Source organism: Gasterosteus aculeatus, chromosome 2, assembly GCF_964276395.1.
Source record: "Gasterosteus aculeatus chromosome 2, fGasAcu3.hap1.1, whole genome shotgun sequence".
Lineage (NCBI taxonomy): Eukaryota > Metazoa > Chordata > Actinopteri > Perciformes > Gasterosteidae > Gasterosteus > Gasterosteus aculeatus.
The window spans coordinates 14,320,251-14,337,095 of record NC_135689.1 but is presented as its reverse complement, the minus strand read 5'-3'; the positions used below and the strand labels follow the sequence as shown (position 1 = coordinate 14,337,095).

Sequence of the window (16,845 nt, the reverse complement as noted above, 5' to 3'; positions counted from 1 at the left end):
CAAAAAACAATGAAACAATGCATTTCCAATCCCAATTTTTAATACACTTTTAAATTACAAATGAGGGAAAATACAGCAACTTTTAATTAGGTCATCTTGATGTCATCCATCTTTTATCTTCTCTCCGGTGTGCCAGACTGGACAGTGAAAGGACCTCACACCTTAAGGTAAAACTAGCTACATCACAGCCTCAAATCCTGGAGGGAAAACAGAAAAGGGAAAGAAACATTACTGAAAATGTCCCCATTACAGGACTTTGTATTAGTAAAAGCAGGTTCAGGCTCAGGACAGTAAACGAGCATCCAAAAATGATTTGGATAAGGTAAACTAGAAAGAAATTCCTAAAGATGACTATGTATAATCTCAAATGATTACTTTGGAGACTCAGATTTCCTATACAAGGAAAATAGCTTATTTAATTAAAAATGATCATCTTCATTAGGGACAACATTAAAATGACACCGGTTATTGAATCTACAATACGCTTTCAAAATGACACTGCAGCACAATAAAAAAAGTCACTGTACTGTATATGAAAGCATCATTCTTCTAGAGCTTTTATAACAGGCTGCACGTCTTTCACTTGATCATTGACGTTAATTATCGTCCACCTCTAAAAAGCTGCACCGTCACCGCTCAATGTCACAGACAATTAACATGGCAGTCGGTGTTAAAGTTACTATGTGCCGACGTGTCTCACTCCACTACCGGGAACTTATAAAATGTGATGAACTCACATGCAGCTTTTTTGGGTTTTAGGACTTTCACGTTGGCTTCTGCGGCCTTCAGAGCGATGGCTTGGAACTCGGGCTTCATGGCAGCCCGCAATGCGCTAGCGCAGATAGCGGAGAAGCGGATGTAGCTGCAGGGAGAAAACACATACATGCAAAAGGTAATGACGGTGAATGTGCATAACTGACAAGTAACATAGCTCATGCGTTGTCAGAAGACGCATTATTATCGTATCGGAGGCGTTTGTACTATCGTTAGCGCCGCAATGCAACAGCTACTTTACGTTAACTAAACCCATGAGTGGTAATGCTAACAGCTAACCAAAGATATGCTATTTCGACCTCTGAGGATGTAACTAGATAGAACAAAAATGTTGCTAAAGTATTTAATTATGATAACAAATATTTCTCGACATAACTTGGTCAAAGCTAACTGTTTACATGGAAGTAAGATGTATATTTTTACCTGAGGCCTGCTTGTCTCCAGTATGCAACCATCTTGCCCGTGTTATTGCTTCAAGGACAGGTCGGGTATGTGCGTGATGACGCGTTTTGAGAGCGACGTTCATCTCCCTGCCCAATAAGAACGAGCTCTGGTGATGATTGACAGCTTCCACAGTCACTTGTCCCTCCTCCATACAAAAACTCAATCAACCTTTTTCTTTAATAATTTGATATGAAATCCTATATAGTCGATTGATTTTAAATGCATCAGAGTATGTCGAGTATGTAGAGCATGTATGAAATAATTTTACTGATGATAAATTACCTTGGGTCATGCATCTTTTCAAGCCCACCTTTAGTAGACTTGGAATTACATAGGATTAAGTAATTTAAAGGACCATCATTATAAGCGTCTGTATTGAACAGAGTTGCATATATCTAAAATGCAATGACCAAACAAACACAGATTCACTTGACTTAAACTCACTCGCATTTATTCAATACGTATCAAGCTGTTTTCATCCAAACAATAGTACACATGTATAATAAAGCAGAAGTGTTTGAGTTACGTAAAAGTTCAAAGAGACACTTGACTGTACCCGATAAATGAACTGATTATAACACTGTGCTGGATGTTTACCTGCAGTTCCTTTTGCGGCCACCAGGCGCAGGGTCCATTTAACGCTTCTCCTTCAGCTCCTTCCTTCCTCCCCGCGGTCACGCTGTCATCTGCACCCGGCTCCCGAGCCCTGACACAAAGCCTGACAAAATGAAGATCTGGGCTTCAGAGCACGTTTTCAAGTGAGTAGTTTTCTGCCCGAAACGTTGCCGTAATAAGTACATCTGTTCAGGGCCTGTTTTCCGGCCGGGTGGAACCGTTTTGCTGGTTCCCGTTAGCCTCCGGGTCGCTGCTGCTAGCCTCGTTAGCTGCTACGGTTGCTCATAAGTTACTGTTACGTGAGGGAAGGTTAACCGTTAACAAGCGCCCGCCGTTACGTGTCGTGAACGTCACAATGTCAGTAATCTCGTTCGGTAACGTTGACGTCTATTTGTCTTTACGGCTGAAGTGGTTTGAACGAATATCCAAACGTGTTGGTATTTAATATACGTAACATAACGTTAAGCTGCTTTAGCTAGTGTTAGCTAAAGGTTTTGTCTGTTAGCTTAAAGCTAACTTTGTTATCAGATACTGTACGTTGACGTTAGTCGCTCAGCCGTGTGTGTCGTTTTAAACGTCAACGCGTACTGAAACGTTTCAGAAACAAGCCGACGTTAACTTACACGGGTATAATTACCGTGATATTAGTGCGTCTTCACGCGGACTAACGTTACATTTTGCCGCTGAGCCGCGGTAGTTGGAGTCCCCGTTACGTTAATGTTGCGTAACGGTCCGGCTGTCACACGACGGAACCAGCTGCACAGAAGCCGCAATACTCGCTCTGTTGTCGGTACTTTTGTTCACGTCGGACCATAATACGCGTGGATCAATGGTCAATATCTATACGTTTCTGGTTAAATCCTCAATGCAGGTCGGTGAAGGCGGAGTGGGCGTTCCTCCTCCCGTCCGTCAATCATTATGATTCCTCCATTTTGATTCTGCGCCAGTCAACAATATTGACAATATGATATTTGAACGTTTTTTTAGAAATTATTTTCTTACTGACCATATTCTCTATTTACCTCCTGAATCCTGCACATACTTCATCAACTCAAAAAGCTTTTTGTTGGTAAATATGTGGATATTCCAGCATGCTGTTTTATTATTACTTATCTTTTAAGCCGTCTGGCTTCCTCCAATGTCAACTATGGCAATGCATCCTGTTTAATTGGTGGATGTGCAGTGTACCTGTATTATAATGTAAATATAACAAAGCGCTTTCCCTGAGTGTTAAATGACCTTTAGGAACTTCCTAAATGTTCATATTGTTTTTGACAGCCATCCGTGGGAGACGGTGACCAAGGCGGCAATGCAGAAATACCCCAACCCCATGAACCCCGGTGTGTTTGGTGTGGACGTTCTGCACAGAAGCGTGGACACCGATGGGCGGTTACACAGCACCAGACTGCTCAGCACAGAGTGGGGGCTTCCCGCCATGGCCAAGTCTGTAAGTGAGATGAGAGAGATGTTCCAGCTGCTTCTGTCTTTTGATTGATAGCCGGCTTTTTCAAGATGAACTCCACCTGGCCGGCCTGATCTTTGAAAACTTCACTGTGTATGCTTTGACCGCTGGTTGACCGCCTCAGTTCGCCGCTGTATATAAATGATCTGCACAGATTTGATTGATGGAAACGCTGGAACTAATGCAATAGTAGCAGGAAGGCACAGAAGATGAAAACCTACATTATTGTTATTTTTATTATTATGTGAGATATTAAGACTGTCAGGGCTCCATGTTGTTAAAGTCCTCACAACCCACTTGTTTGCCAAATTTAGCTGTCTGACCTGGTTTGTGTCCTTCTCCTGCAGATCATCGGGGTAACGAGAACGTGCACTTACGTTGAGGAACATTCTGTTGTGGACCCCAAAGAGAAGAGCTTTGAGCTTAAATCCACAAATGTAAGTAGGCGTGTCGTCATCGTTAATACATCAACTTTCTGTAAAAAACGTGATCGAAAGTGTGAGTTCCAGTAAGATAGAAAACAAAAACATGGACTCCCCATTATCATTTCATTGATTATAGGAGGTTATTTCTGTTCAGAAACTTTGACCCTTAACACATGATATCTGAGGACTTTCATATCCCCGGAAAAACAATATTGACTTGTTTTTGTATGCGTGCCCACTGATTAAGCTGCAGTCTCCTCAGTCATCTGATTCTGACATCTGATTTTCATTAAGCAGCCATTCACATAGCAGCGTATTAGCTGCTTCCCCAGTGTGGAAGACTGTCTACTTCCTGATACTCACGTCTGTGACAATGTCTGGATTTCGGGGATAGCTTACTCGGATATCCATTTACCTACACAACACATTTGTTTGACTTGCGTATGTTTAGGTAACAAATTAAACATGACCTGGACTCGGAAGACTTTCTCTACATGGTGTATGGGGGAATTTTAAGCTCCTTTTCATCACATTGGATTTTCACAGGCTGTTAAGTGGAGTTGGCGAATGGTCTGTCTAATGATACTCTTATCAGGGGACGTTTCACTTGTCAAACACAGGTTCCAAATCGAACACTTACAATTGCTGCGTACCAGCTGGAACCATTGTTACTGTTCTCAGTTATACCTGCAACAGTGTCGAGTTCTCTTCTCACTCAGCTGCTGTTACATTTATTGTGATGCTTATAGACAATGTAAATACTACATTCTTCCCTTTGTCCGTCCAGATCTCCTTCACCAACCTCGTTTCTGTGGATGAGAAGTTGACCTACAAGCCACATCCACAGGATCCTGAAAAGTAAATGACAGGTTTTCTTTTATGAATGACAGATGTCACCAGCAATATATATTGTCATGGTTAATAATTAGTTCCTAGTTATCTCTAGTCCTTCCTGTTTTTATGCTTACGACAGTAATATCGTTTTAGTTCAAAGTCAATAACAAACATGTTATGTCTTAAGTTTACAATATTGTTTTGTAGTTTCTATTGTAAGATTATAGACTGGATTTAAAATCTGTAAGGGTTTTTACTTTATGTGTACGGTTTTCTCACTATTTCTTGTGTAATTGCGTTCTCAGGACGGTGCTGACACAAGAGGCTCAGATCAGTGTGAAAGGTATCAGTCTGAGTAGCTACCTCGAGGGTCTCATGGCCAAGACCATTTCTACAAACGCCGGCAAGGTGAAGCAGCCCTTAAATTCTCCTGATGACTCCACTCGGGATCTCTGGTTGTAGCAGCGAGCATGTCATTACACATTGTGTCCTATAACACTCTCCCTCCGTCTGTCTCAGGGTCGGGAGGCAATGGAATGGGTCATCAGACGATTGAACACAGAGATCGAGGAGTTGGCAGCAACCGCTCGGGGTACTATCCGTGCGTCGATGGTGGCAGCAGTCGCAGACAAATGATCCGCGCCTCTTCCTCCCCGCTGGTCTCTCCACCATCATGAACAATCACCTAATCTGCCAAAACAGCCTAATAACCCCAGCCCCCTCCGTCGGCCCTACGTACGTTTGCTTCTGTGTGTTTGTCCCTCCTCTGCCTTCTGCGCGGGCGACTTCAGTACTCGAGACCGCGGGCAGTGACGAGGAGTTGAACTGATGACTGTCAAAAATAACAAACAGGGTTGAATTGGACTGCAGTTTTTTAATTCACTTGGTGCCTCCACATTTCATCAATGTCTTGTCAGCCCCCTTCATCCCTCTCCAATGTTCTCTTCTAATCTCTTCCAAATCTAACATCTGAAATGAAGTCACTTGTTTCAAACTCTTTCTGGATTAATGAACTTACTTTGTACAACAGGACCGACCAAATGATCTCATGCACACAAATGCAAACAGGTTGTGTTCTAGTGACGCTCTGCTTCAGCACTTGTTTGATGTCGGTGCTCCAGGCGTGTTGCACGTCCATGTGAGATCACTCAGCGAGCTGATGAAACACATGCACTTGCTCACAATTTTCTGTGAGCTGCAGCCAGATCGGGAGGACCGTCTGTGGGCGTACTTCCATGGCGCTGTAATACTCCTGCAGCGTTACTAGTTCCATTACACCTGAGACTCTTTTCTACCAGCATGGCGGACTAGATTCTGGCCATACAAGTCTATGTCTTTGTTAGCGTTGTTAGTATCATTTATTACACTGATGTGTCAAAGTGTAATACTGTCCATACTGAATGTTAACTTATTTTCAGCACGTATACTGAAATGCACTTAAAAAGGCGGGACGTCCTTTAAAAGTGAAGAGTTGCAAAATAAAGTTGTTGTGAACATTGAGCGGTTTTGCATTAGGAGCTCTGCAGGGTCACACTCAGGATCACTGATTTAATACCCCAACCATTTTATTTATACTCCTGTATAATGGTATCATTTTAAAGTATGTCATAGTTTGCTATGCAGACGCCACAGTTCATTAAGACAGAGGCAACATCACTGTCCTTGTTTGGCCTTTCCTGCTCTTCCCTCCTTTTGGGGTGTTAATGAGGACGCTTCTACGCTGACGTTTTTGTTTCAATGAAAGCTATTTGTCTGTTGGGTAGATCCGTGTTTTCACAGTGGGTCAGACTATTTCACACCTGCTTCCAGTTCAGTTGGGCTTTTTAAATGTTTGTTAATAATAATCAAGTCCTCCATCAGGTCCAACTCAGGATCACAGTATTTAGTCGGGTCAACTGTCTAATTACTGACCCATCAGCCAGCCGGTAACCACAGTGTCTCCTTTCATGACCCAAGTGTGATGCTTTTCTATAGTAAACAGTCTTATAGTAACAGTGGCTGTAAATAGGCTTATATTTATATTTTGGCGGTGTTACATTCCAAGAATGTGAACATGTAAAAGGATCTAAGAGTGCACACTGAAATGTTTCAAAATAAAGAGGTGTCATTCTTTCATTGATTTGGTGGTAATTTCTTCTTTTTTATGTCAACTCTTCTGTTTTCACCCCTCAAAACTAAAAGGACTGAATTAATCAGAGATGCCTGGATACATTTCTTTATTATCTTGGACCTTGTTGGAATGTTCAGGTGATTGGCTCCTAACACTTAATGACACTGAGAGAAGTGTATCAGAAACCAAGCAAGTGTACATGTTTATAACAGTAACACTGAATGCAGATAAATCAATACATATTCCTGGGATTCACAATTTGCATTAAATTCAAGTTTACATCCAGAGGTCATCGTGTGTCATTGCTGTCAAGTACAATTCTCACGCCTCCATCATGCAGCGCTGTGAGTACGTATGTGGTTAAACGTAACTGTGGAAACATTGTGAACGCTGGTGAAACCAACAACGTGCATCATGATACCTTGTTTGAAACAAATCCCATTAGAGCCTGAATATCTCAAATGAGACATTTACAAAGAGGAAATGCAGGTTTTAACTGACAGACTTGAATGCTGTAGACTACGTTATGTTTCTATACTGCGTAGCCAGATTTGAGAATCGTTTACAGTCCAGAATCCAGACGATGGCAGATGAAGCTTAAACGCAGTTTGCTGGGCGTCCGTGTTCGGTGAGTTAAACGGGCCAATTGTTAGTTGACGCCTGCTAGCAACACCTGAACGTCTGACGCGATGGCTACAAATCCCTGTTAATAAAAAAAAGACAAAGGTCAGCCAGACAACACGTTCTGCTCCTAATTGCACAACTATTCTCCAATAAGCCAAACATTCACCCGACATGAGTAATCTTTCACTAGCTCTTACCTTTTCCATCCCCAGAACTGTGTTGACCAGCTGTGCGTTTTTCATTCTGGGTAAAACCGCACCTTTGCCTAGTTCGGCTGAAACAGAGAGGTAAACTCGGGGCTCAATGAGGAGTAGAAGTAATGTTCAGTTTGTTGGATTGTATCGACATATTGTGAAGGACAGAATGCATTCATCCATCTGCTCTGGTTCATGGTGTTAATAGCATGGGCTCGTCCAAGGGGCCACAAAAGCAGACTCACCGTTGAGTCTAACAAAGCCCAGCGACAGCCCGACCTTCATTGCGCGTTCCAAAGCGCCCGTCTGCAAAGAGAAACGTGGTTTGTTTCAGTCGCTGTGGTTTGAGCGCACACGGGGCGTGTTGTCATTTGTCGTGTACCTGAAAGGTTCCCACTTCACTCGAAGCCAGCGCCAGTGTGAAGCTGTTTGAAAGTAACATATTAAAGAAATGTCACAGAGCCAACGTTTAATGTTTCCAAAACATGGCGATGCTCACTTGTCCTGTGCCACGGAGCCCTTCAGTCTGCCATCAGAAATCCACACTTTACCGCCGAGCTGTGAGTCCTGAAAGAAACCGGTTTGAATGACAGCCACTAACAAGGATCATTCATCATTCATTCAACTGTTTAGTCCATGTCGGGAATCCACATTAGAGAACTTGTTTTAGAATTTATATTTAATAAATAACAGTGTTCATAAATGATAATAGTTTATTTAATTTCATTACTCTTACCATTGGTTGTAATTTATCTTAAATGTACGTATATAATATCCACTGTGCAGCCACTTTGTTGACATGAAGACTAATAGGTACTCACGACATGGAGTTTGAACAGTGGGATCTGGGTCCCATTTGGCTGGATGGCGAAAGCTTTAACAGCGCCCTCAATAGGCAGCTTAACAACTCCAGACTGGAAGGAAAACATGGGCACTTCTCTGGCATAGATCTGCAGAACCATCAGAAGTCCGGGAAACATCTTGGGAAGCTGAAGCAAGAGAGAGAGAAGAAATAGCAATATGAGAAAATGCTGAAGATTCAAAAGGTTGAGATTCCACTTTGCAGAAATCCAAGCAGGGAGAGATACAAGCTGCAGACAATGAAAAGGACGGACTCCTGTTATAATACGCTGATTTTTATAGTCCTTTGGGTTCTTCCCATTGAAGTATTTATTTTTCCAAATGTTGCAGGCGGCAAACTAGTGAGGAAGTGAACACAATAAAAGGGGGTTCATCAAAGTGGGCTGTAAAATGTGAAAGACAAGGTTTTAAACCTCTGTGGTGACAAAATTGAGTTAGTTAAAGCAATTAGATGAAATCCATGGCTTTGCACGTCTGCTGTCTGCACCGGTTTATGAAAATAAAAGTAGAAATCCGTCCCACACCAGTATACAATGTTTTTTCTTGCAGGAGATATTGTAATTATATAGGTTGCAATCAAATGCTCATGCACAAGGACACGCGGCAATGAATGAGACTGTTTAAAGATTCACTGAAATGTAATACTCTACACGATATGTGACACTTGCTGCCATGAATCCCTTCATCCAGAGAGTAAATAAACCCTTGCTGCCAAATGTACACTTACCTGGGGAACGTAAGGACCCATCCAGCTGGTGTTCAGGTGTACAGGGATGTTTGGAGGTATCTGAGATGACAGCAGAGCGTTTTTAACGGTGGACAAATATCAGGGCAGAAAGGTAGCGTTTTGCCATCGTGTTCTTTAGGGGCTCTTGCCATGCTGTCGGTGATGATGGTCTGCAGCAGGCCGGCTGAGTGGAGTGCAAACGAGGCGGAGTTCAGAGTAAACTCAGAGAGGCCCACTGACAGCATGTAGCCCGGCTGCTTCTCCACGGTGAAAGGCTGGGCCTCAAAGGGAGGGTCTATGCGAGGTCTTACGCTGTAGAATTCTCCCTTTAAAATAAAACGTTTCATTTCAATTGCAGCTGTTAAACCCTCTTTGTTGTGGTTACTCTTTATTTCCCTTTGTTCTGGCAGTAGCTCTTAAAATAAATGATTACCACAAGACATAACTTGGGCACTAACCTATAGTTATGTGTTATGTCATCATTTATTTAAAAGATCTGCCTTAAAGATTTTTTTTTCTAAAGGCAAACAGCTTGTAGTGTGTGTTCATCTTTACCTTAAGACCTAGATTCATGCTAGAAGCATTAACGATGGGTATGCTGATGAGAGGCAGGTCAAAAGTAACGTTTTCATCCACATCAAAGGAAACTGATGAAAGTAAAAAAATATAAGAATCATCTATTCGTTGATTTACATTGTTGACCTCTGGACGAAGTAACTGATTTCAACACGATCATTTGTTGTGAGGAGGCGGGCTGCTGCAGTACCTTTCATGGCCTGTAGGTGGTACTCCAGGTTTGCGATGTATTCGTCCACAGCAGGGCAGATCTAGGGAGGAAAGAAAGCATACAAATGTTCTGCAATTGTCATTACAAAAAAATCTACAGCATAAACAGACCCTCAGCCGACAAATATGAAGACGGTACACACTTACTGCAGCCTCTATTTTACTCTTGATATGTCCCTTGAAATAGTCCACCAAAGGGTTGAACATCCAGCTGTTGACAAATGAGAATGCAGGGCTCACATCCGGACATCAGTATTCGTTGTGTCCTCCCCCTCTCCTTGAGTCTTACTGTACCTCGCTCCACCATAAAATTGCATGTTCACATCTTGAAGCCGAGTATTGCAGTGGACACTTGTGACGGACAGATGCCCGCCATCATCTTTCCCCAGCGCCACTTCAGAGGTCACATCCATATTGAACAAAGCCAGGTTGAATGAGCCCCCGTCATGTCTGAAACACACGCACAAACAAAGTCGGTGTAGCCACGGCCCTGTGTGTGTGTGTGGGGGTGTGACGTACACACAAGAAAGCAGACTGACCTCAATAGTTTGTTCAGGTTATGGCGTACTATGGGTGCATTATAAAAATGTTAGTGTTTTCTGTATCGCGTGAGATGCGTGTAGTGGTAAAAACCCTTATGCAGTGAGGCCGAAAAATTTAACTTCCTCAAAAGACCAAAAGAAACAAAGCAAAAGAGCGGTTCTCTTTAACTCTCAAAGGCAATGATGTTTCTCACAAGAGACACATTGTTTGAGGCGAGACTTCCTTTTCTAGTTGTCCTTAACTAAGAACACAAAAGCGAGAATTGTATTCTCAGTTCCTCAATTCAGCTTTAAGTAAATTTGTCAAACTGAAGGGTGAAATTTGCGAATTATAATTGTATGATTTAATATTATAAAGAATCAGAATCAATATCAGCAGCCATTTATTGCCACATATGTTACACATAGAGGAATCCCACTTGGTGCATTGATGCAACATAAGAATAAAATCTTAAAGGATATCTGGATTAGCTTGTTTCTCCGAAAACCCAACAAACCTTGAGTGAACAGCTGTGCGGTCACAGTTTAAATGTAACGCAGAGATTTGGGGACACTCACATTAGGCCAAACTGTGTCGTCCACCTGCCGGTTACTGCAACACTGAGGCCCGAGACGGATGTCTTCACCCCATTGACCTCCTGATAGAACTCAACGGACGGCTCTGGAAGGTCACACTTGGTTATGGTGACTCTGGTGCGCGCGGGGAGAGCAAAGACCGGCGTGAGGACTCAGACCCCAACTAATGTGAAAATGTGTGATGACATGAAACAAACCAAGTGTCAAACGTGACCTTACCCCGATAGCGTGTAGTATATGCTGCCAAGGAGTCGACCGTTGATGTCGGGGAAAGTGACGAGGGGCAGCTTCTCTTGAATCCATCCTGCACCCAGATGCTTTCCTGGGACAAGCAACACATAAACGGTTTTAATCATTTTCAATGAAGCGTGTTTCCTGAACTGTTTTGTGAAAAATACGTACGTAGCTGAAAAGCAATTTAAGTCCTTGAGAAACAATTGCTTTTGGTTTTAATAAACCTCACAATCCCACGCCGACTCACCGTACTGCAGTCCTTTGTCAGTCAAGATGACTTGTACTCCTGGATTTTCTGCACAAGTGCAGGAAATGAGCACGAGTCCCACTATCACGGGTTGGAGCATGTTGCTGCGTTCCTGCTGGGCAATGTACCAAATACTTGTTGAAGCATTCCACAAAACTCTGAGACGTTTCAATGTGAAATGTGCGTTCTGAAATCTAAAATGCCGTTTTAGAGCGTACCTCAGCGTACCTGCGGTCACATGCTGCAACACTCACCTTAATCAATAAAGCGTCTTTGCCAAGTTTGAAGTCGGCTCCTGAACAAACGTCCTCGCCGACTCTATGATTTGGATCAGCAGCAGCTTATATTTCCTGTGTTACTGAGAAGTGAAACTTACTGAAAAAAGGTGTGGGTGTGTGTGTAGCATTGGTGGACTTTGTGTTGTTCAAATACTTCCATCTTGTGTGTCAAAAAACAAAGCAAACGTTTTACGAGGAGCGTTGAACAAAATGTACCAGTCAAAAGTTTGGACACACTTTCTTATTTAAGTTGAATGAGAAAATGTGTCCAAACATTTGACTGGTACTGTTAAAGTTCAATAGCCAAGATCAGTGTTGTTAAACAGGAACAAGTCATGTGAACAACATCCTCATTCTTAAAATTTCCAACTATCATAAAAAGGAAGTGTTCATCATCACATGTGCACCTGGAGGCAACTGATCGCAGACATATTGACGATCAACAGGGGGAGGTTTTCAAACAGTCGGCTAAACGCTGATTTTGGAAACCTTTGCCACCTGTCAATGATTATTTTGATTGGTTAATGTTAACATTAATAACATTGCAGCGGGAACCGACAGGCTCATATCGTTGTTTTAGAAAAGGGAAGCTTTCACATTTGAAGACAGTGGAACTGAAAGAGAAAGTAAACCAGCGAGGCCTCTGCGTCATCCCGGGGACTTTTCAAAGAATCATTAGAATCACCAGCCATAAAATACTTAATTTATTTATCTCTTAATTCAACAAATACTCTTTTTTTCTCACACACCATGGTTAGTTCCATTAAATCACAATTAACAAGTTCAATAGGAAGAGAATATTATCAGACAGACATCTTTTTCATATAACACAGTTAGGACCCACTTGCTTGCACTTTGAATTCACTTCATCCAGAATGACACTCGAAACACCAAGAAAACAAATGAGCCAACAAGGACTACTATAGCAATAAGATGGAAAATAAATCACAAAAACGCAAACAAAGTGAAATAAAGTTGTTTAAACAGCTACACATACGTTTTTTTAATGGTTTATTCCACAGAGCACCCTCTGATCTGATGGGTGCATTGGTATTTTCTCTCTGCAGTGGGATTAATGATATATTGAGCAGCTCAAAAACCAATAATTACATATTCACTCCATTGTTTTTCACATATTTCATTCCCCAGATATAAACACGTATACACAGTAAGACCCATGGTAGACACTTTCACTGGATCTTTGACAACTTTGCATGTAGACTGATACCTGGACCGGCTTGTTAATGCCCACATACTGTATTTATTCCCCCCTTTCATGCGGAGGCTGTATTCCTCTGTCCAGTCAATAAAACACATTTTCTGGAATGAGTAGAATACTTAATACTATGATTGAAGAGTTTATTATTGCACATTATCACAAAGGCAAAATAAAAAAAGATGTACATTTCACACAAATAATCATCCTCATGAGCTTCTTTGTCAAGTGATGTTTTGGTGGTCCGGCGTCACGACAACTTCAGCACATCAGTCGTGGATATTGTACCTGTACGCCTCTATGAGTCCTTCAACTGAGTGAATGAAGCCAGATATGGCGCATATGCCCCCAATAACAAAAATGGCAACGTCGAAGAAGACGTGGTGCCACAGGAGATTCCGCCACTGGAGCTTCAGGTGGAAGAGGCTTGGCAGGAGGAAGCACAGCCCAGCGCCCGTGAGGCTCCCAGTTAAACCCATTAGGAGGGCAAAATGGGGGACAAAGACGGCCATGAGCAAAGTGAAGACGACCAGGCCAATTCGGAGTCCCAGACCCCAGGATTTCAGCTGCCCGTTTGGCCCGTAGCAGTCAGGGAAGATGGCTCTCCCGCCATCCTGGAAAAAGGATTTCTCCAGAACCTCGACTGCAGCAAAGAACGGCAGCGGGTAAGACAACAGCGCCTTGGAGACGAGGAAGAGGTTCACCACGGCCCGGATGGTTGAAGGCAGGTTATCTGTGATGACCTCTTTGGTGGCGTCTGCCCAAGTCAAGTAGGCCACCAGGGCGAAGAGGCCCTTGAGGACGCAGGCTGCTATGTGAGTCCACTCCATCATGCAGTGGAACTCGCTGGGCTTCTGCATATTTCCCTCCAGGGAGGGGAGGAAGATTTGGGAGGTGTAGCTGAACACTATGATGCCGATGGAAATGGGGAATTTCTTCACGTCGATATAAAACTTGACCTTGTCCCAGGCCCAGTCGCGCGCCCGCGAGAGGCAGTAGGCGATCACGAGGATGTTGATGATGAAGTGCGCGACAGTGCAGAGCAAGCTGAACTTGGAAACGGCCTTGAGGTTCTTCAGGAACGCGCAAGGGAGGAGCGCGACCGTCGCCAGCACAGACCACGCCTTCTGGGAGATCGGGAAGCCCGGGAAGCTGTTGACCATCAAATTGCCGCTGACCACAACGTAAAGAATGCAGGTCATGACCAGCTCTATGATCTGGGCCACGTTCACCACGTGGCCGCCCAGCGCCGGGAAGCGGGGCGCGCAGCAGGCGTTGGCGATGTCGACGTAGGAGTCCCGAACGCGCACTTTGATGCCGTCCTCGTTGTCCTCGTACAGACACGCGATGAGGATTTTCCCGGTGTAGCAGCACACGACGGCCGCGAAGATAATGAGGAAGAGACCGAGGTAGCCGCCGTGGAGGATGGCGTAAGGCAGGCCGAGGACGAACATGCCCTGCAGACAGAGAAGCGAGATGAGCGGTAATGGAAGAGGCCCACATCGCAGTGACAGGCCGAACCAGCGCAGGCGTGCAAGGGCTCACATCTTACATAACAACTGTGACATCTATCTATCTATATAAATATATAAAAAAATCTCTCTCTATATATATATTATATGTATATATAATCTCTGTGACTATGCAACGCAGAAATGAATACCGCAGTGGATTCATTTCCAGTATCCGCCCCGCAGTTATGTTGTTCATTCGCATTGCCCTTGAAAAACAGGCCCTTCGTTAGCGTGTACGATGGGCTGAATCGAATTTAAAAGACAATTTTTTTTTAAACGAATTTGGATACGATTTCAATTTGATGGAGACGCTGATAAGGACGTGGGTGCCATTCAGCCGCGGGGCTATCAAAGCCGTGCAGGCCCTGCCTGCAGCTCCACTGATAAAACGATTTGAATATATCAATTCTAGCACCCATTGGCTGCAAGGAATTTATTCTCAAACCAAAAATTAAACGATCAATTGAAGCCTGCATTAATTATGATAAAAAAATTGAGCTATGTTAAAACATTTAAAATATAAAGCCTTCGACCAAATTGAACATATTGTCTGTTATATTCTCTCGAATTGTACGAAATAATACGCATGCCCAGAGAAGGCTGGCATCTTGAAATACAAATCCTATAATATGAACATGTTCGGTTCAAGGTGACTCTTGGTCCTGTCGCAGGCCCGCTCCACGCAGCGCGACCCTGTTGCGTGCGCACACGCACGACGATCGCGCCTACCTGAATGGCATTGGTGACGTTCCAGCCCGCTTCCCACGTCGTGATTTGTGGTTTGTCCTCATCCAGCGAGCCGCCCGTCTTTAAGGACGAGGGCCCACGGCCGGTGCCGTCCCTCTGGTAGTGACTGTCTCCGTCCAGCTCCCCCTCTCCCTCCAGCTGGCCCCCTTCCTCCTCTCCCTGGAGGACATCCATTTGCATCCCGTGCCTGTAGTCGTAGTCCAAGTCGTCGCACTCGGCGAAGCCCACTCCCTCTTCATCCGTGGCGGCCTGGAAGCCCAGTCGGGCGAACACCCCGCTGACCTTGGCCTGGGATTTGTTGGAGACCGTGTGGGCCGCGTTGGTCAGCTTGTTGGAGAGCTTGTGTCGTATTAGGTGAGCCATCTTTGCCCGGACAAAGAAATAAAAAATAAGACACGTTCTTCAACTGAAAATGATATCACCGAGTGAGAAGAAAACGAGGCAGATGCATGCAGGGTGGGTTGTTCTCGGTTTGATCCGCTACTGTAAAGTCATGCTTGTTGCCCCTTCGGTCGTTGTCGCAAAGTAAAGCTGCACGAGCCCTCTGACGGTCGCCAAACTGCTTCACCCGAAGAAGAAAAAAAACGTGAAAAGAAAAATCCTCAGCCTCTTCTCTTGGCTTGCTCATCCATATTACTCCCTAAAAAACACACACACACTCCTCGGCATCCGCCTCGCGTGGGAAACGCCCCCAAAAACGGAGAGTATGTCCTCATGTGTCGCTAAAAAAGACACCTTAGCATTTGTTTTGTGTGTCAGTTGTGGGTCCCTTTTGGTGGCAGCGAGGGAATCTGTGACTGACTGCAGCACCGAGAGAGGGGCGAGAGAGGGGAGAGGGAGGGGAGAGAGAGCGAGGGAGAGAGAGCGAGGGAGAGAGAGAGAGCGAGAGAGAGAGAGAGAGAGAGAGTGGGAGAGAGATGGAGAGAGAAGAAGAGAGAGGGAGAGGATCACGAGGAAAAAACGGACAGGTTATTTAAAGGCAGCAGTAATACATAATTGCTCGTGACATTGTGCATGAATGCAGATATCAAATATGTTTTCTGCTTTCATGCTACATTCTGTCAACAGGTCGACAGTGAACGAACAGCGTGGTGAGGCCTGCTACATACAGAGCTGAGATACTTTAACACACGGGCCATGAAAAATACCAAGAACATTTTCTTTATTCGTACATCAATTTTTCGTTGTATTTACAATTTTTTTTAAATAACATTTCAACAATTTAACTGTAAACTATTTTTGAAATTGAAATCGAGAGCGGCCCACGCGCGTCATGGGTGTTCCCTGCCCAGACAAAAGGCCGGATATGTTTAAAGAATGATACATGTTTTTATTAAATAACATTCATAATATTTGCCTTTTTAACTTTTTAATATAATAAATGTCTGATTGTTACAGATTCAAGTAGCTTATTTCCACACAAAATGTACGGCCCACGTTCATATTAAAATATTTAAATGACTGCGACTTTTTATTGCTCAGATCCCCGTGCTGTGAATGCACACGTGTACAGGTTTTAAGTTTCCATCTCATTTAACAGCTTGATTCCAGATGAGCATGCTCGGCAGGCCGTGAAGGGATGCAACTCGTTGCTGATGTGATGAACATCCTGCAGCTGGCCAGATGCCACAGAGC

At 43.8% G+C, this 16,845-nt stretch overlaps 4 protein-coding genes across 8 annotated transcripts; 1 reads left to right on the top strand and 3 right to left on the bottom strand.

Annotated features, from left to right (window-relative positions):
- Nucleotides 1-22: 22 nt before the first annotated feature.
- On the bottom strand, nucleotides 23-1,304 carry atp5f1e (ATP synthase F1 subunit epsilon). Its single transcript, XM_040192824.2, has 3 exons — nucleotides 1,198-1,304; nucleotides 738-862; nucleotides 23-197 (listed from the first exon to the last, which is right to left on the bottom strand). Coding segments are annotated over exons 1-3 (159 nt in total). The 5' UTR covers nucleotides 1,230-1,304; the 3' UTR covers nucleotides 23-195.
- A 532-nt stretch (nucleotides 1,305-1,836) lies between these two features.
- LOC120829049 (PRELI domain containing protein 3B) lies at nucleotides 1,837-6,669 on the top strand. Of its 2 annotated transcripts, none has more exons than XM_040192823.2 (6): nucleotides 1,837-1,976; nucleotides 3,112-3,280; nucleotides 3,643-3,732; nucleotides 4,508-4,578; nucleotides 4,860-4,962; nucleotides 5,074-6,669. In XM_040192823.2, the coding sequence occupies exons 1-6, from the start codon at nucleotides 1,945-1,947 to the stop codon at nucleotides 5,188-5,190; spliced, it is 582 nt and encodes a 193-aa protein (XP_040048757.1). In that variant the 5' UTR covers nucleotides 1,837-1,944; the 3' UTR covers nucleotides 5,191-6,669. The 2 variants fall into 2 exon arrangements, with proteins under 2 accessions (XP_040048757.1, XP_077940659.1); XM_078084533.1 differs by lacking the exon at nucleotides 1,837-1,976 and adding an exon at nucleotides 2,077-2,190.
- An 84-nt stretch (nucleotides 6,670-6,753) lies between these two features.
- Nucleotides 6,754-12,073, bottom strand: bpifcl (BPI fold containing family C, like). Of its 4 annotated transcripts, none has more exons than XM_078084517.1 (16): nucleotides 11,710-12,073; nucleotides 11,456-11,570; nucleotides 11,194-11,296; nucleotides 10,957-11,088; nucleotides 10,151-10,306; nucleotides 10,004-10,067; nucleotides 9,837-9,897; nucleotides 9,626-9,717; nucleotides 9,220-9,396; nucleotides 9,071-9,130; nucleotides 8,304-8,471; nucleotides 7,982-8,049; nucleotides 7,865-7,907; nucleotides 7,728-7,788; nucleotides 7,486-7,562; nucleotides 6,754-7,367 (listed from the first exon to the last, which is right to left on the bottom strand). In XM_078084517.1, exons 2-16 carry the CDS (start codon nucleotides 11,553-11,555, stop codon nucleotides 7,314-7,316), a joined length of 1,416 nt encoding a protein of 471 aa, XP_077940643.1. In that variant the 5' UTR covers nucleotides 11,556-11,570; nucleotides 11,710-12,073; the 3' UTR covers nucleotides 6,754-7,313. The 4 variants fall into 4 exon arrangements, with proteins under 4 accessions (XP_077940643.1, XP_077940636.1, XP_077940645.1 ...); XM_078084510.1 differs by having other exon boundaries at nucleotides 11,456-11,567; XM_078084519.1 differs by having other exon boundaries at nucleotides 11,456-11,567; nucleotides 11,674-11,785.
- A 341-nt stretch (nucleotides 12,074-12,414) lies between these two features.
- On the bottom strand, nucleotides 12,415-16,062 carry LOC120829730 (vesicular inhibitory amino acid transporter). Its single transcript, XM_040194097.2, has 2 exons — nucleotides 15,193-16,062; nucleotides 12,415-14,406 (listed from the first exon to the last, which is right to left on the bottom strand). Exons 1-2 carry the CDS (start codon nucleotides 15,571-15,573, stop codon nucleotides 13,219-13,221), a joined length of 1,569 nt encoding a protein of 522 aa, XP_040050031.1. The 5' UTR covers nucleotides 15,574-16,062; the 3' UTR covers nucleotides 12,415-13,218.
- Between the last annotated feature and the right edge of the window lie 783 nt (nucleotides 16,063-16,845).

Coding starts and splice junctions, on each gene's coding strand:
- atp5f1e (XM_040192824.2), bottom strand. CDS start 1,229: ATGGTTGCATACTGGAGACAAGCAGGCCTCAG. Junction 863..1,197: donor TGGAGACAAGCAGGCCTCAG/GTAAAAATATAC, acceptor TTCTCCCTGCAG/CTACATCCGCTTCTCCGCTA.
- bpifcl (XM_078084517.1), bottom strand. CDS start 11,555: ATGCTCCAACCCGTGATAGTGGGACTCGTGCTCATTTCCTGCACTTGT. Junction 10,307..10,956: donor ACGACACAGTTTGGCCTAAT/GTGAGTGTCCCC, acceptor CGTGTGTTTCAG/ACATGACGGGGGCTCATTCA. Junction 8,050..8,303: donor CACTGTTCAAACTCCATGTC/GTGAGTACCTAT, acceptor GGTTTCTTTCAG/GACTCACAGCTCGGCGGTAA.
- LOC120829730 (XM_040194097.2), bottom strand. CDS start 15,573: ATGGCTCACCTAATACGACACAAGCTCTCCAACAAGCTGACCAACGCG. Junction 14,407..15,192: donor ACGTCACCAATGCCATTCAG/GTAGGCGCGATC, acceptor CTCTGTCTGCAG/GGCATGTTCGTCCTCGGCCT.
- LOC120829049 (XM_040192823.2), top strand. CDS start 1,945: ATGAAGATCTGGGCTTCAGAGCACGTTTTCAA. Junction 1,977..3,111: donor GCTTCAGAGCACGTTTTCAA/GTGAGTAGTTTT, acceptor TGTTTTTGACAG/CCATCCGTGGGAGACGGTGA. Junction 3,733..4,507: donor TTGAGCTTAAATCCACAAAT/GTAAGTAGGCGT, acceptor TTGTCCGTCCAG/ATCTCCTTCACCAACCTCGT.